The following is a 16854-nucleotide window of genomic DNA, read 5'->3' on the forward strand; positions in this document are numbered from 1 at the left end:
ATGTGATCGAATCCGCTGACCAATGTAGAAGGCTTTCGCAGTCGTAGCGAAGTTCAAGTACCGTAAATCTTCGAATTAGCGCCCGGGCGCTTATTTCAACTTTAGGATAAGACGGAGGGCGCTTATTCGAGGAGGGGGGGGGGGGGGGTGGCGCTTATTTAATTTTTCCCAAATCGTAGCCGGACGATATCATTTCTTTAATATATCATCTGCGCGTAAACACCAACATAAGCTGTTTATTGACATAAAAAGCTGATCCTAAAGTTTAAATCGCGGCACCGTCAGTACTTAACTGTTGACCAACTGAAACAATGTACAAGTCTAATACTACATGACGAAAACTATACACCCTTTGTTGCCTCATTACTCGTCCACAAAATGGGGGGAGGGGGCGCTTATTTTAAATTTTGGCCGATAAGAGGGGCGCTTATTCGAAGGGGGGGCGGGTGCTAATTCGAGGATTTACGCTATTATTCGAGCTGAACGCGAAACCGCGTGCTTTACAGAGGGGTCCGCTGAATGCCGGTCTATTTTACAGTAGATGTCGGAAGAAAATTTTGGGACTCGAGCTGGTGTCCACTTAATAGAGGGTGTCCACTTAATACAGGTTTCACGCTAGAAGAAAAGATATCACACAGGACTGGGAGTTCTGCAGTCACTGATATCGCCTTGTGAAGGGAAGAAAAAAAAAAGACGTCATAACAACGGGGTACAGTAAAAACCCGCGTGTAAGAAACTACATTTCTTGAAGTCTGGCAAAATAGGTTCTTGTCTTTTGAGGTAGGCTAACAAGGTTCCTAATTGAGTTCTTAACAGCTCTAAAGGAGATATAGGTGTTGAAAACCAGAAAAAAAAAAACGAGTTTGGTCCTTAAATATAAAGTAATTATTCACAACTGTATAATTCACTCTATTGAAGTATACATTTGAAATTTCAAAACCACACTCTTAAAATGTTTATCATAATCAACTGTAACCCGCACATAAAAACCTGCTTGATCTTGCTTGGCTTTGTTTATATTTTTGGGTATTAAAATGGAAAATTTTTGCCAGCAGGTTCTTAAGGACGTTCGCGCTAATTGTTTCTGCGCATCCTTATTGCGCACGCAAATTCACACGCCACGCCATGCATGAGCGCTCGCACTAAGCAATAAAATGAACAGTGATAGGGCAGATGGCCATTGCTATAGCTTTTCCTGGATTTAACTATCTTGGACGTTCGGTGACCCCTATTTTTCTTTTGATGAATCATTTCCTCTACCGATTTTCTACGTTTAGCGAGAAAATGAAAATCTATCGACTAGAAGTTTGAATTTTTGCGAAATGCACCATCGAATTCCGTTCTTTTTAGCTCTTCGTTTATCTGTGCGACGGTTTTAAATGCCTTTTGAAGGGTCAAGTTTTGTGAAAACGTTGGTAACATTTGGAATTATTTACGCAACAGACCCACTTCTGCAAAATATCACCAAGATCGTTTCCCTCCGTTGACTCACCTCCAATATTTTTAACTAGAAACCCCTGTAGACCACGCTGAACTATGTGCGCCAAATTTTCAAAATTAGGGTAGTTTTCCACACGTTTTATCTCTGAAACGAAGTCGGTGACCCCCAAATTTTTTTGCATTCTGACAACAGTAACTCATTCTCTGACCGCAGAAAAAATTTTTAAAAAATCTATCAACTGGAAAATTTTCGCGCGAACGTCCTTAAACCACTAGCGTATTACACGCGGGTTTTTTTCAGTACTGTTTTCGTACTTGGTGAAATGAAATGAAATGAAATGAAAACTTTATTAACGTGTCAAAGAAGTCTAGCCAAGGGTAACAACCTTCTACTAATAGGGGACACTTAAAAGAAATAAAAGTTATTAAAATTAAACACCTAAAATTTGACTATTTACAATAAATAATATTTAACTACCTCATTTACATTATAAGACTGAAATTTAACTACTTTATTTAATAATCATTAATATTTAATTAAATAAAGAAATAAGTTATTCGCAAAGAGCGTTCCCGAAACAAGCTTGGTGGTCTGTACTACATAAGACACAGTTCTTGCAGCCAAGTAGGATCCCCGCCGAACAGGGCTTAACTTTGTTGATCCAACAAGAACTACAAGAGGCGGTGCTGTCCTTGTGGTATAGTGATTCCACGTGAACATATATAAATGGCGCATTTCATTTCCCGAAGGTGTCAGCCTAATACAGGTTTGACTTTACTCGACTGCCGGAAAAGAAGATACTGAAAATCACATAATTGATGAGTTATTTGAATTTTTGATTCAAGCCGTGGTGAAATTTTTTGGAAGAGAAACGGCCAGGATAATTGAGGAGAATTCGAACGATGCGTTTCGCTATTGTTTGTACAGTACTGTATAAAACAAATATGAACATGGCGAAATGATATGAACAAAGGATTAATAGAAGAAAAGAGATCACACAAGAGTGGGAGTTCTGCAGTCACTGATATCGCATGGAAAGGGTATTCGTATCTAGTCAACCAGCCAAGTAGCCTTATCATACTCTTCCACTTTTTTAACTGTGTAGAAAGGTGTAGAAGTAGATACCTCCCATCTCAAATACGTTTTCCGATTGGAGGAGAACGTGTCACGTGCCAAAAAGCCGGACGTGCACCTTGAAACGGCGGCAAATTTGTGTGCCAGTCGGCTTGATGTCAAGCAGCCATTGAAGTCGGGCAACGTTTCTCACTAGAGAAAGCATTCATATTCAAGAAGAGAAATTTATAATTCGGCAAAAACATATCAGATTAACAAAGGGGAAAATTTGAACATTTTGTGTCTTCAAGCTTTTAATTTGGCGCCAAAAATGGGTCGCCCGCGTTCGGCAACTCGCTCTTCGATCGCTGTCATCACTCGCCAGGTAGGAAAATAGTCGTGTCATTTACAACAAAATATGCTGTTCCTCGTCAAATCAAACCCAGAACTCTCGAATTAAGCATTAGAAGAAGGCAAAGCAACTTAAGTATTGTTTTTATTTTTGTTAACTGCGAAGAAAACGACTGTTATCGTGTCGTTTCGGTAGGACAGCTCGGTTTGACTCCCGCTCGTGCTGCAAGCACAGCCACCGTAGGCGTCAAACAAATCATTTTTTCGCGGTATTTTTTCTATTTTTGAATCATGAGGTATAACAAAACACTTAATGACTGACCCTTCGGGAGACAGAGTTTTGTTTCCCCGAGACCCTTAACATATGCTCTCGGGAAAACAAAACTCACTGTTTCCCAATGGGCCAGTCACTAAGGTGGCTCCCTATAGTTTAACGATAGCACGCGCGCTGAGCACCAAAGCTCAAGTAATCTGCCCGCGCTCGAAGGAAAACGTCAGTGCTTTTGGATATTTTATGACGTCAACATGAGCACAAAAAGCAAAACTGACAGTTAATTTTCTCGCGTTTCCTTCGGTGAAATTCCGTAAAATTTGCAGATTGGTAGTAAATATTTACTTTAGTTGCAACTCGTTTTTCAGGGAAATCTATCTGACCAGTTTTTCCGCAGCGGTAATAGGCATAAGTTTGCAAAAACCTAAAAAACTGCCGGTACAAACACTAGTTTTAACGAGTTTAAAATTCCACGCCGTCCAATTCGATGTATTGTCAAAATTTTGGAAGATTTCACCGAAGGAAATTCAAGAACATCACAAATAATGCCATCAAAAAGGTAAAAAAGACATTTGTTTGGGTATTTATAATTCAAGACTTAAAAGGGATGATAGTAAAACACTATTTTATCACTGATTGCTTATGACATTTAAGGTGGCTGAACACCGTTTTTGACACCAGTGTTTTTCTCTAAAACACTTGATCCTTTGGTCGTCAAAAATGGCAACACGCAAGTTAACAAAACAAACTTTGTTTTTTTGATAGTTAAGCTGACGTATGTGCAACATGAATAAATAAAAACAGGCCCTTAAAATCGGTTTTGTTCATTTGCGGAAAATCTAGTCATTAGATTTTCTCAGGAGAAAATTGATTTTCTTTATCATTTGCAAGCAGCAAGCTTGTAACGACGCTCACGAGTTAACACTATTTTTATAATAGTTTAGCAGAGAGATCTTTTAAAATTACCCCATGTAGAAGGTTGACTGGAGTATCTAGAATTTCCTTTGTTAAATTTCAATTGTTGTTCAATACTCTAGTTACTTATTTCCTAAAGTATTTTCGTGCCAAATTTCGTGAAATTTTGATCTGTGGTTCTTGTATCTCCGAGAAGCCATTCAGCGTTCAATCGCAATTTTTGTTTTACTACGCATGCGCTGCATTTAACAGGGTTCTTTCCGTAACAAGGAAAAATCGGAGAATTGCTGGGTTCTTTGCATTCGCTACCTTTTCTAACATACCTTTCTACGGAAAAGACTAAAACCATAAATACATTTTGTTCAATTATGAAGAAAAATAGCACATATAGCGCGGGCATTGACCAAATAAAATGATCGCTGTATCGACGACTTAACAAAATGACGTCAGTCTATGCGTCTAATGATAAATTTTACACGTATGATGATAAATTGCGTCGTAACAGTGTGGCTGTGGTTCGGCAGTAAACTTTGAAAATGTCATGACGCAAATTATCTTTAATAAGAGGACAGACGCATAAAAAACTGACGTCAATTTGTTTTTTACAATAAGAAGACCCAAAATGGTGAAATTCCGCAGAAATAAATGAGGGGAAAAGACGCCGTAAAGTTGCCGTAAACAAAGATAGGTGATAATGACGCGAACATTGTCAATAGCTTTTCTCGCTTTTTGATGGGCTACTTAAAAAAGTCAATAAAATCTCATTGGTTAAAAAGTTGACAGTTTGACACCTGAAAGTTGAACTTTAAAGTTTGCACAAATTAAAATTTTATCCGTCTGTACTCTTATTGATGATAAAAATGAGCCAACAAATATGCGAGAAATTAGACAGTTATTGTAAAATGTCAATCAAGTTTTGTAATCCTTGTGCGCGCGCTGAGTCGCATTAGCGAGAGCACGCGCGAAAACTGTGTTCGGCCACCTTATAAGTTTGAGAGGAAAACAGCATTCAAAACGTGACACTAGTGCGCGCAACGCGATAAATGATTACCCTATGGAGCCACCTTAAGGTCAAATAATTTTTATCTTCAATTTTCATTCTGGATTTATTCGGGGATAAGGATCTGTTTTAGTCGGAAGTGTAGGATTATGCATTTTACTCTTGAAAACGAAATCATAACTTACCACTAAGTCTTACAGATCATGCTGAATATAGATACTTTGCATCTTTTTATAACTTTATGCCATTGATAGGATCTGCAGTTTTGAAACGCAAGCCTGAAAATTGAAATAGCATTTCCCTTGTCATGTTTGCTAACCGCCAACCATGTATGTACATCCTCTCTCAAAATTCTTGGGAACCCATTTCTAAAGAGATTTTTACAACCTCCCACCACTGATCACAGCCTAGCAATATATCGTGATAGCTGCGTCCACCGTTAAAACAATGGAACTGCTTAAAATAATCTATTTACTTTTATCTGCTTCTCACACTCCTGGGGGCTTATTAACTGATATGCATTCCACGTAATTTTGAGCTATAATTTCTTTTCCAATATTTCCTAATGGATTTGCTTTACTAATCGGCGTTTTGGTTGTCTTGGATGATTCAAACGAATGGAGAGAGCTTACAGAAACTGAATGTAGGTTCTTTTCAAAAAGAACCTTATTATAGGGCTCCGTCTTTTGTTTTCCACCTGATTTTGAACTTCAAACGCCGAAATGTTTGACGATTTATTTATAGGCAATGGTATTTAGCTAAGAGATACAAGGCTCTTCTTCCCACACAAGCCAATTTTACGAGGCAAAACAGTTAAGCTGCCGCGCGCGGCTAATTGATCATTTACCGGTCCCGCCACGTGCTCAGACCATGATAAGTATGGCTTGTTAGACCTGGCCTAAACAATTCGGCTTGATTTACCATCCTCGTCTAGACTACAAATGAGGCGTAGTTTGCAACAAAATTACTTCAAGTAAACACAAGAACACATTTTTAGGTTTTGAAGAGACCAAACCAATATAAAAAAAATGGTATTTCTATGATCAAGACATCTTGTTCAGACCAATATCCATATTATGGACTTTCTCTATCACGGACAGTTCCCTTGTTCGTTCCAAGATCTAAACTCAATACACGCTAAGCTTTATGTCTATCATAACAGCTCTTGTCTCTATATATGGACTTCTTATGGACTTCTTTATCTCTGCATATGGACTTCTTATGGACTAGTTACTGTTCATCGCGAGGCAAGTTGTCAAAGTTGTTCTGAAAATTTCCTACACGACTTTCTGACTGATACACATTCCATGTGTGCGTTTTTCCCGTTGTTCGTAAGCCGCTATCAAGTGACGTCTTACAGCTTACAGCATGGTTCGCAGCTCCCATCCTTCTGATCTTCTCCTTCACCACCCCCTCTCCTTTCTATGGTTGCGGGAACACGGCTGGTGTTCAAAGTCATGCTAAGTGAGCTTCCAATGAGTTTTACAAACTTAGAACTTTGGGCAGTTTGCCTTCACGAGCGAACATTTTAACGCAAGCGCGTTGTTTCGAAAATTTGAACTCTTTCTATTTTGAGTATGATATTAAACAAAGTCAACAGAGAACCTCTTATCAATAGCTGTCAAGAAAAATAGTCCGTGTCATTTGCTGTTGGTTCTCCAGTAAACGACTCGCGTGTTTGGAATATTCCTGCACTATTCGACTTAAGTGAACCCTGAATGTGGACAGCAATTACATAAAATTTATGTAGCTTCTTAATTTCGGATTTTTTCTGATATGGAGACAGCGCGCCAGTCAAGCAGAAGATAGCTTATTAGATCACGTTTTGTCATACAAGCTGGCGCAGCCATGTAGGTGAGCACCCCAATTAAACGCACAACTGTCAGGCGGGTTGTCTGCTGTCAAGGCTAATGACATGCCTATTGTGTTCAGTGTCGACCCGCCCCACAAGATTAACTGTGCGCCAATTACGAGGTGAGCTAAGCCAATCAGCATTCAAGTTCCTAACCCGAGCAAAGACCGCAAAGCGCTTGAGCCGGAGCTGACGAGATTTAAAGATTGTCTGTTACTGAGCTATGAAGGCCAGATGACCGTCGCCGACTCTGATAAACTGAAGAAGCCTGTAGCTGCTGCAGTAAAGTTAATTCCAGTGGTTAGGATGAAGGGATGGCGTTCTCCTCGAACCTTTTATGGGTTTTACTACTCGTTGTAAGTTGACAAATGGATCAAGTTAAGACTATAGGACTTCATCACTTACTAATCATAACATGCCTTGTTTGTACTCCTCTCTACCTGCAGGTAACGGAGTCACCTCTCCAGAGCCAGAATGCAACACCGGACCGCACACCTTCCAAAAGATCTTGCACGGATTACGCGGTAACAGATTTCAAGATCTCTTGCTTGTGTGCGTTAATGTGTGCACTTAAATTCTTATAGATCACTGTTCTATTGTGCTTTCAAGAATAATTACGTTGTGCATATTTCATTTGTACTCGTGTTTACAGGTTCAAGAGAACCTCAACTCGTTTTTGTGGCTAGTGAAAAGGAATCCGCCGGCTTACTTCTTTGGTACAATCCATGTACCTTACACAAGAGTATGGGACTACATTCCCACAAACAGCAAAGCAGCGTTTACCACGAGCCAATACGTATATTTTGAGCTTGACTTGACTAACAAGCTTACAATCAATGCTCTTTGGAAATGCCAAATGCTACCCAAGGGAGGACTTCTTAAGGACGTGTTACCTCGAAAAATGTATCGACGCCTTTCTAGGCATTTAAGATACATAAAGAAAATGATCCCAGTCTGGTTGAGAGACAACGAAGGAGAATATCGCAAAGGAATGGCGCCCTACGCCGATAAAATATTTCAGCTTTTGACTAAAGACTGGCAGCAAAAGCGACCGATATGGATTATGCTTATGGTCAATTCTTTGACGGAAAGCGACATTAAGAGTCGAGGAATACCTGTTCTGGATCAGTATCTTGCTTCGGAAGCTGCCAGAAACGAGAAATTCACGGGAGCCGTGGAGGAAGTGGAGGAACAGTGCCTGCCGCTTAATTCTCTAAACGATACACAGGTTTGTAGAGTGAGAATCACATAATCCTTCAAATCTTCTCGAAGTCAAAAGTTTCTTAACGGAATCCAGCTTACTGCCGACAAAAATGGATTAACTGAAACTGACAACATTAAATGTTTAAGTCAAAATGCACGCGACAATTAATTGTTGTATCTTTCATTTCTCGCGCATGGAACGGTGGCCTGCAATAAATTGCGTACTTAGTGGTTTAGAGTTCAAGCTTCACTGAAGCGTGATCTCAACTAGGTTGCGTTTTATCTTCAATTTTCTGTATTTCTTTGCGTGAGTCGGCTTTGGTAATTCTATTATCATGTAACAATTTACTAGGTCAGCTATAACTCAATGGCACACCGTTTCTATAGTTAGCTTTCAGAGATAGCGTTGAAATCTTTCGATTGCATAAGTGAGCAGAATAGCAAGATTATCTTACTTAGTGCGGACGCGTAAAAGGGGGCATTTATGTTTATATTGAGCTTTGTTATTTACACTGTCAAAACAGTGAGCTAAACTTCTTAATCATGTTTTGTTAATGGTGCTTTTCATAGTGGGTTTTAAATGAATTTGTGGAATGTTTTGTCAAGAGTTTGGAGGCAAAAGAAAAGTCTGTTTATAGCTAAGTTAATGTTAAAGTGACATGAAAGTTGATCGCTTGTCGTATCCAAGATCGATTTATATTCGTGTGGCTTGACCTGAGTGTCCGCTGATGTTACTGCTGCTGTTACGCTGACTGATTGTAAATGCCCATGTCGTTCTCAAAACAGTTTCCTGTCTTTTCATTCGGTTTTTGCATCCAAAAGCTTAAATTATCATCCTGCAGATTACGAGAACTTGTGCTTATGCATCAAAAGAAAAGCTCCATCGATTTGCGTCACTCAGTGGATAGAAGAAGATTCTTGAAATGGTCGTGATGACTTAACGTCACCACTCTCGGATGCTTGTGGCGGCTTGCCTTTCGGCGTCCTGTGTTTTAAAAGTTCCGACTGGAGTATCCATTACATGCTTGCTTGATATGATAACAAGGTACAGCTGTGGTGTCATTAAACTTTCATTATCATCACGCCTCTTTGTTCAAAGAGTTCCTTACCGCGTTTGGCAAAGATATTTTTCAATTCTTTGTTCCTGGGAGACAAAATATTCCAAGCAAGACTAAAAATAATTTTTCCCCCTAATTCCATAAAATCCGTGTTGCTTTTCAATGAGCGGCTTTCCAATTCTTTTATTATGTCAACAAACTTTTATGCAGACAATGGTGTTAATTAAATCAAGAGCGTGCCCTTCCAAACGGCTACATTCTGTTTGTAAGACTTCTCAAAGCTCAGCTCTGGCCAAACCACACAACGTAAATAAATAAGAGATCTGAAGGAATACTATGCTATTTCTAACGTGACTTCCTTCCTGTGACTTGTTCTCGTGTTTTGAAGGGAGTTGTAAATGACATCTATTAAATATGCAAACACGTCCCCTGCCCATTAGTCAAGTAGTTTTTCTGTTGCCAGTTGAACGTGGCAAGCGAACAAAAGCAGCATTTTTATTCGGCAACTCAAAATGCAACGAATGTTTGTGCATAAGATGCTTATGTCTGTAGGATTGTGTAGTAAATCTGTTATTTATTCTACTGCCTTTATGTTCATTGACTTTTGTGATGAAAGGCGGTGCTGTTTGATGTTCCAAATTAAAAAGACTCTTGACCGAAACACCCCGTACACATGAGTGACAATCTGGACGACAGCGCTACGTAATAGTATTTTAATAACCCAAGGTTCAAGGTTCTGTTGAAATTAGTTTTATCTGTTGTTTAAACAAGAAAATTGTTATTACTTGTTGCCCAACAATGATTTTTAAGTTGTTATAAGTGCAAAACAAATGGTTTAGAGTTACAGTATGCAGCAGGAACTAGCAGGCTGAAGGCACTTGACACCAAAGAACATCGATTTTTGCTGCACATATGACGGACAACAGCTGACAGACAAACCCAGCGCGATTTGTTTTAATTAAACTGACCACATTTCCTAACTTGTTAACAAGCAGCTACTTTACCCATCTTTGTATATCAGGAACCTTAGGGCATATTAATACTAAGGAGTGCGATAAAATGCATATTGTGGACGATAAAATGAGTAATCAGTTCAGTATTTACAGCTGCAATAGGAAGATAAACGATGTATTTAGTATGTACGTGATTATCTCACTATGCTCATCGAACTTTGATATGTACTCGTACTAACGGTTAGCTACTTAAATGTCGTAAGAGATCTCGTGATATGAATTACTGACATGCTTATTTTTCGCGTTATGTATAATCTCACTAGACCAATGTTCAAACAAGTAAATTTTTACATAAAATGTTCGCTTTTCTCATTTAACTACAGACATGGTTAAGAAGCTTGTTATTCAAACAGAAGCGAGAGTTTTTAAGTCAATAGTGATCATTTGTCGTAGCCATAGCATTTTACTAAAAGGGCTACTTGACTGAATATCAGGGGATCAACACAAGTAGGATGAACATGTTCCACCTGACGCTGTGAACAGTGATTATTACGAGATAAGTCACGTACATAGACTAGAAATGCCTCAAATGACTCTTTTTCTAATACCGGCAGAAACCTTTTATCTGGTCCATGCGGCTCCCTGTGAAGTATTTGACTCCCGCAAGAAAAACTTTAACCATTCGCTGTGGTCAATTTCTGTTTCATTTAACTGAAAGAGCGTTCCTTCCCTTTCTCTTTTTTATCCTTTTTTTTCTGATACCTTGACCCCTATCTGCTTTTACGTCCATATAGTGTATGAGCATTCAAACAAATGCGGCTGCTAAAAATATACGGTGAAACATGTATTAAGCGGACCCCACCAGCTAGAGTCTCTAAATTGTCGTCCCGCGATTACTGTAAAACAAACCTGCATTCAGATTACACCTCTATTAAGCGGACGCGGACACTAATATTAAGCCTGCATAAAGCGGACACTTCAAGGACATTTTACCGCTGAGAGCGGTTTCAGACTCCTTAACATTGCTCAGTGATGTTGTTTTAAAGCTAAGTAGAATATTCTAAATTGATGCGTTGACTGACTGGACATTGTGCTATGAGCAGTGGTTGGTCGTACACTCTGTCCTCTTGATAATCCCAGTTTTACGAATTTCTGTGCACTATATATATTTTTATAGACTTGTTACAGTTACAAAATACGGATTTGGACGTTTGATTGTCAATATCCTGTGATCAGGCGTTATATTTTAACCAGCGAAGATAGAAGAAGAGAGCGTAGATTAGGCCATTTGCAGCTAAGCCATCACGTGACCTACTGTTCATAAAATTATGGGCTATAACGTAACGAATGCCAGAAATTGAAAAAGCATGTCCAAAATATCATTAGGGCCAAGTTTGATGCCCCCGTCATTAAAGAATGAGGTTTTATGACGGTCTGAATTTTTGAAAAGAATAAGACGATTTGTATGGAAAAAGTTGTTGGAGAGCAAGGTCTTGCTCTCCAGCAACATTTTTCATACAAATCCTCTAAATTTTCCCAAAATTCAAAGTGTTGTATATACTTACTCTTTAATTCCAGGGGCCTCAAACTTGGCCATTTTGGTATTTTCGATGCGCTCTTTCCATTTCTGGCACTCTGTAAGTTATAGCCCATAATATAAAATTTTTCTAGGAAAAATTTGGCCACGTGACCCCAGCAAGGGCCTATTTTGTATTGATATGCAATGAAATGTGGTTATCTTTAAATAAACGTGACGATTTCAAAAGGGCTAATAATTAACTATTGTTACAAAATATGATGTAATACGCTAGAAATACATTATTATTATTATCATTATTAGTATTAGTATTAGTATTATTATATCACCTGTCTTAAGAGAACACCATGTACTGAGCCGACACAACTGGGGGTTTCACTGTATCGAGCAATGCCTTTGTTAGTGACATTGTTTATAATCTATGCAAGTCTAATGAGTTCAGTGCCAATCAGATATAAAGTAATACCGGTATTAAGAGGAATTGTTGTTTGTTTGTTTCTCCTCGATATTTTGCAAAATCGATTTGGCGAGACCTTAAAATCCTTATCTTTTTGATTGCAGGTTGTGTTTGCTCTAAACCAAACTTTGAACTTCCAGGAGAAGTTACGGGTTGGTAAAGCACACTTAGCTTATTCTACAGATGATCTCATAGATCATTATAACTGCGGAGACCTCAACTCCGTCCTGTTCTCCACTCAATCAACACGACTCCCAAGTATGTCTTCTAACTCTTCCCTGAGACAGTTAGAGTTAAAGAAGACGCAAGAAATCGATCAATATTTTAGAACAGAGCTTATCTTCAAGAGGAACGAACGCATGGCAAAAAGAGTCATTGAACTTTTAAACAAGAACCCTGAACGTAATTTCTTTTTTGCGTTTGGTGCGGGTAAGTTTGTGTTCACAGTATTGCACAAAAATTAGCGAAATTAATAAACGTTATTTCGACATCGTCGGATGTCATTGTCAAGAATAAATGTGTAGGTTACCTTTTGCATTGTAAATAGATCTACAATTGACTGCCTGATATACGAAATGTTATATATCAGACAACTTAAGTCAGTACTAAATACTAAGTAAGACTCAATCAGAGCATAATTGTTTGTTTAATTAACATAGTTTCTTAATAGTCACGGTTTCTTGTTTTCTTGTCACTTAACGTATTTTGCCACCTAATGCGCATAATTGTAGATCTATTTATTATGCACAAACTAACCCACACATTTATACTCGACAATGACATCCGACGAAGTCGAAACGTCGTTTGTTAATTTCGCTCATTTTTGCGTTGAAAATATTCCCCTCAGTCTAACTTATTCGTGTTCTAAATGCTAGAGGCAAATTAGCGAGGTTACGGCCAAGTGAACTCTAGCGGTGGGGAGTCTATTATTCCGACATAAATGGCCCCTTTACGTTAGATCGACTGTCTACATTCTCCTTGCGAAGTAAAGATAAATTTATTAAAAAAATGAAATCACAAGAGCTTGTTGTTTCTTTCTGTGGTTTGGACGCCAGGTTGCCCGAGTTTTTGTCAGGTTGCTGGTATTCTCCTGGGTGGAAGAAGGCGTTGAAAATAGTAGAAGATGGCTAACTCAGCAGAATGATTCCACCATTCAGGGCTTCAAGCTGATCGGTTCAAGCTTTTTTTTTCCCACGCTCCTCATTTATTGCCATTCATAGTAAATTATAGTCTTCGTTAAAAAAATTTGGTGATCTATTGACTCCCTATCTTAAGACTCATGGTATTAGGGTTTAGGTTTACCATCAACGTAATGTACTCTATTTTTTTTCCTGCAGGACATTTTCTTGGAAATCACAGTATTATAGATATAATGAGACGGGAAGGATTTGCAGTACATCATATGAAGCCAGAAGATCCGTTACCAAAGTACAAGTTTACTTAAAATGACTAATTTTATTTGCTTTGCTTGAAATAACCGATTTCATTTGTTTGGTCGAAATGCTCTTTATCCAAGGAAAGAAACCTAAACTGAACGCTCAATCTAACTCAATTAAAGCAAAACTATTTAGTACGTAATTAACACCCTCTACATTCCACATTGTAGAGCTTGTAATCACATGCAGACTTTCACAGGCATTCTTAGTATATAAAGAATCCATAGGAATCTGACTTAGAATTTGAAAATGATGAACGAGTCATCGAAACGTTATTCGAAATCATTATCGCTGATTTTTATTCTTAATCATTTACAAGAAAAAGTGTTTATTCTTGCGGTGATCAACCAGTGAACGGGCATTACTTAGTCGATAGTCGGTTACTTTATTGTGCTTTTGTGTCAGGGTTGTCTATTGGGTTAATGCTATTTGCTTGAGGATTTAAAATCATCATCATTTCTATTTTTTTTTAATCAGTCATAATAGCAGTTTTATACACGTTGCGTTGATCACAATTAGAGAGTTTTAGCAATGACGACTGCGACACCGAGGACGACGCCTTGTATAAAATTTATTTATATTTAAGAAATAGAAAACATGTACCGTGTTTCTATCGAGTTTTAGTATGAATCTGCTAGCGTTCTATCTCGAATGCCATTCTCTGATTGGCTACGCTACTATTCTGTGATAGATAGTGAGTAGCGTAGCAGTGTGCCCTTGTTAACAAAATGACGGTCGCTTCTTGGCATTTCCGAAGTGTCTGTGTAGAGGATTTAGGTAAAGTTTTGAATGACTAGTAGATTTATACTAAAACAATTAGATTATTCGCTCTCGATATCTATGCGTGATAGAAATCTCGAGCTCATAATCTAATTGTTAAATAGAAACACGATTTTTAGCCAATCAGCGCGCGACAATATTAAGAAGTTATAAAACATGGAATAATCACCTGGAAAACACTTAAAAATTTACGTATTTTTTGTAATGTATTTCGAATCTTTTGTATTTCGTTATTGGTCGCTGCTTCGTACCTTCCATCTGACGCTAAGTCGATACACTGAGCCGTCAGAAACAATCCGAAAACCGCGAGAGACGACTAGGAAGAGCTTACACGAGCGCTTTTGTGAGAGGACTGGGGCAATGTTCCCCGCCTAACCTTACACAGATCAGTGAAACCATAATCATTTAGTGGCAAAATCTTAGCCCGCCGTTCCCGCATGTACATACATACTTTATTTGATGAAGTAGGTTTGAATTAGGGCAGCCAAAGGGCTGATGTGGACCTACTACAATAAATAACGTATAAGCTAAAAATACAAACACGAAGGAGTAAGAAGATAAAATGCGTACTGGAAAATTACAAATAAATAATATGTGATAATAAGATTTATAATTAAAATACTACAGGCAATTGAAATACGCTCAGACCTAGTTTTAAAAACGTGATCACTGCTGGACATGGACAGTAACAATTTTGGCTTCCCAGGGAGTTATACGCAAAGGCATACTTTATAAATACATTCTGTGGCTTCATAAGAAATACGGGGGATAGATAAATAACATGTGCGTCTCTCTCTCTCAGTTACAAATCTGTCAGAACTCCATACCCAGTAACAAGAAGAAAAAAGAAGCGAAGAAAATGTCGCAAGAGAAATAGAAGACGATGTCCAGGGAGAAAAAGAAAGAGACCAGATTTCAGTCGTGTAAAACTAGTGCTCAAAGTAACAAAAACGCCAACTGAAAAAAGGTGAGTTACCAACTGTTAAGCTTTGTTGTAGCGACTTTCGAAAGGACGCGGCTATCCACGAAGAACAAACGTCAACTTGAGCAAGCATAAATTACCGATTGACATTGTCGATCGCTTGTGGGTTCTCGCTGTCATTCTCTTCACCCAACTTTATTGCGGCCCATGACCGTGGATTCAATTTTTCCAGATTTAATCATGAATTCCATGTATTTATTTTTTTCAGAGGTAATTCAACTAAACGTAAGCAAGGGGACGCGAGCAATGATATGTCGCCTATCTTGAAATCGTCAGCAGTAGTATGTGATAACAACAGACTGACACTCTCAGTAACACTTCTGTGCTGGCTGCTTGTCCATCACTTAATAACAGACGTCATTTAGGAGCAACCAAAAGTTAAACTCGACAGATAAAAGACACGAAACTGGGCTGGAACAGAGCGATAAATACAAAGTCAGTTCGAGCCACGACACAGTGAAATTCCTGGCAGAAAAAAGAGTAATACACTGAGTGAAACAGCTGTCAGAGAAAAATAAATAATTTAAAATAAAACTGTCACATACCACAACAGCATGATGGACAGAAGAGTAAACAGTAACATACAGAGTAAAAATTAATGTTCTTTATTCATTTTTGTCGATTAATATAAATGATTTTATTATATGAAATTACCTGGTTTATATGCCGCGTGAACTTTTCAGCATTAACTTGGTCAAACAAAAGTTCCCAGATTATCTGAATGCCTTTTTCTCACAAATCATTGCTAACCACTTAACAAGTGGCTGGCCAAACACCTCACTAACATCAGACGTTTAGCTAATGTGCAGCTTTGTTAGGACATGCCACTTCTACACAGATCTAAGCTGTGTTGAGAAGGGACTGTGGTGAGCGCAAATTTGGCCCTCGTGGTCAGTCCCTCTGTACTAAGATTTCTAGCCAGCATATAACCTACTAACTATAGGACAGATCTCTGTCTTCAAGTTTATATAGAAATACAAAGACACTTAATAAAATTAAAAACAAACGTCCTGTGCTAAAGTCAGTCAATCCCTGGATGATTAACGTGTGTTGTCTACAGTATGAATTGCAAGAATTGTCCATATAAGCCAATAATATGCGCATCTTACTGTGTAGCCTTGCGACAGTTCATCCAAACCTCGGATTATTGCGCCCTAATTTACCACTTTCGTCACCATGCCGCACGACCAACCCAGACATGCATAATAAAAATTTATTTCCTGAAACGAACATTTAAATTTAAATTATTTTACTATACTTTGTAAGTTATCAAGTTTCAAAAAACTAATCATAAATTTCTATCAAACTACACGAGCAAATAAAGTCTATAAGAGGAATGCGACCAGCAGTTCGGTTGATTAGTCAAGGATATCTAAAAAACAATTCAATTATATCAATATTCTCTTTCTTCAGCATTTGTACAGGGTGTATGTATATTTAGTTCGACATTCCGAGAACAATACCATAAAAAGGAATGTCACTTGAGATCAAAGTGAAATATTTATGCTTATATTTTGTGAATAAAACTGTGATTACAACACTTACCTGGTGCGTCCTCGTGAATG

General features: G+C 38.3%; 1 protein-coding gene across 1 annotated transcript; it reads left to right on the forward strand.

The window, feature by feature from the left end:
* Positions 1-6778: 6778 nt before the first annotated feature.
* LOC145467639 (metalloprotease TIKI homolog) lies at positions 6779-16833 on the forward strand. The gene is made up of 7 exons (XM_081451218.1): positions 6779-7239; positions 7330-7407; positions 7536-8111; positions 12196-12520; positions 13429-13519; positions 15110-15274; positions 15498-16833. Exons 1-7 carry the CDS (start codon positions 7198-7200, stop codon positions 15652-15654), a joined length of 1434 nt encoding a protein of 477 aa, XP_081307344.1. The 5' UTR covers positions 6779-7197; the 3' UTR covers positions 15655-16833.
* The last annotated feature ends 21 nt before the right edge of the window (positions 16834-16854 follow it).

Source organism: Orbicella franksi, chromosome 14, assembly GCF_964199315.1.
Source record: "Orbicella franksi chromosome 14, jaOrbFran1.1, whole genome shotgun sequence".
NCBI classification, from domain to species: Eukaryota; Metazoa; Cnidaria; class Anthozoa; order Scleractinia; family Merulinidae; genus Orbicella; species Orbicella franksi.

Bases quoted from the DNA above. Each gene is read 5' to 3' on its own strand.
- LOC145467639 (XM_081451218.1), top strand. From the start codon at position 7,198: ATGGCGTTCTCCTCGAACCTTTTATGGGTTTTACTACTCGTT. The intron at 8,112-12,195 runs GTTTGTAGAGTG...TTTTGATTGCAG, and splicing joins ATTCTCTAAACGATACACAG to GTTGTGTTTGCTCTAAACCA. The intron at 15,275-15,497 runs GTGAGTTACCAA...TATTTTTTTCAG, and splicing joins AAAACGCCAACTGAAAAAAG to AGGTAATTCAACTAAACGTA.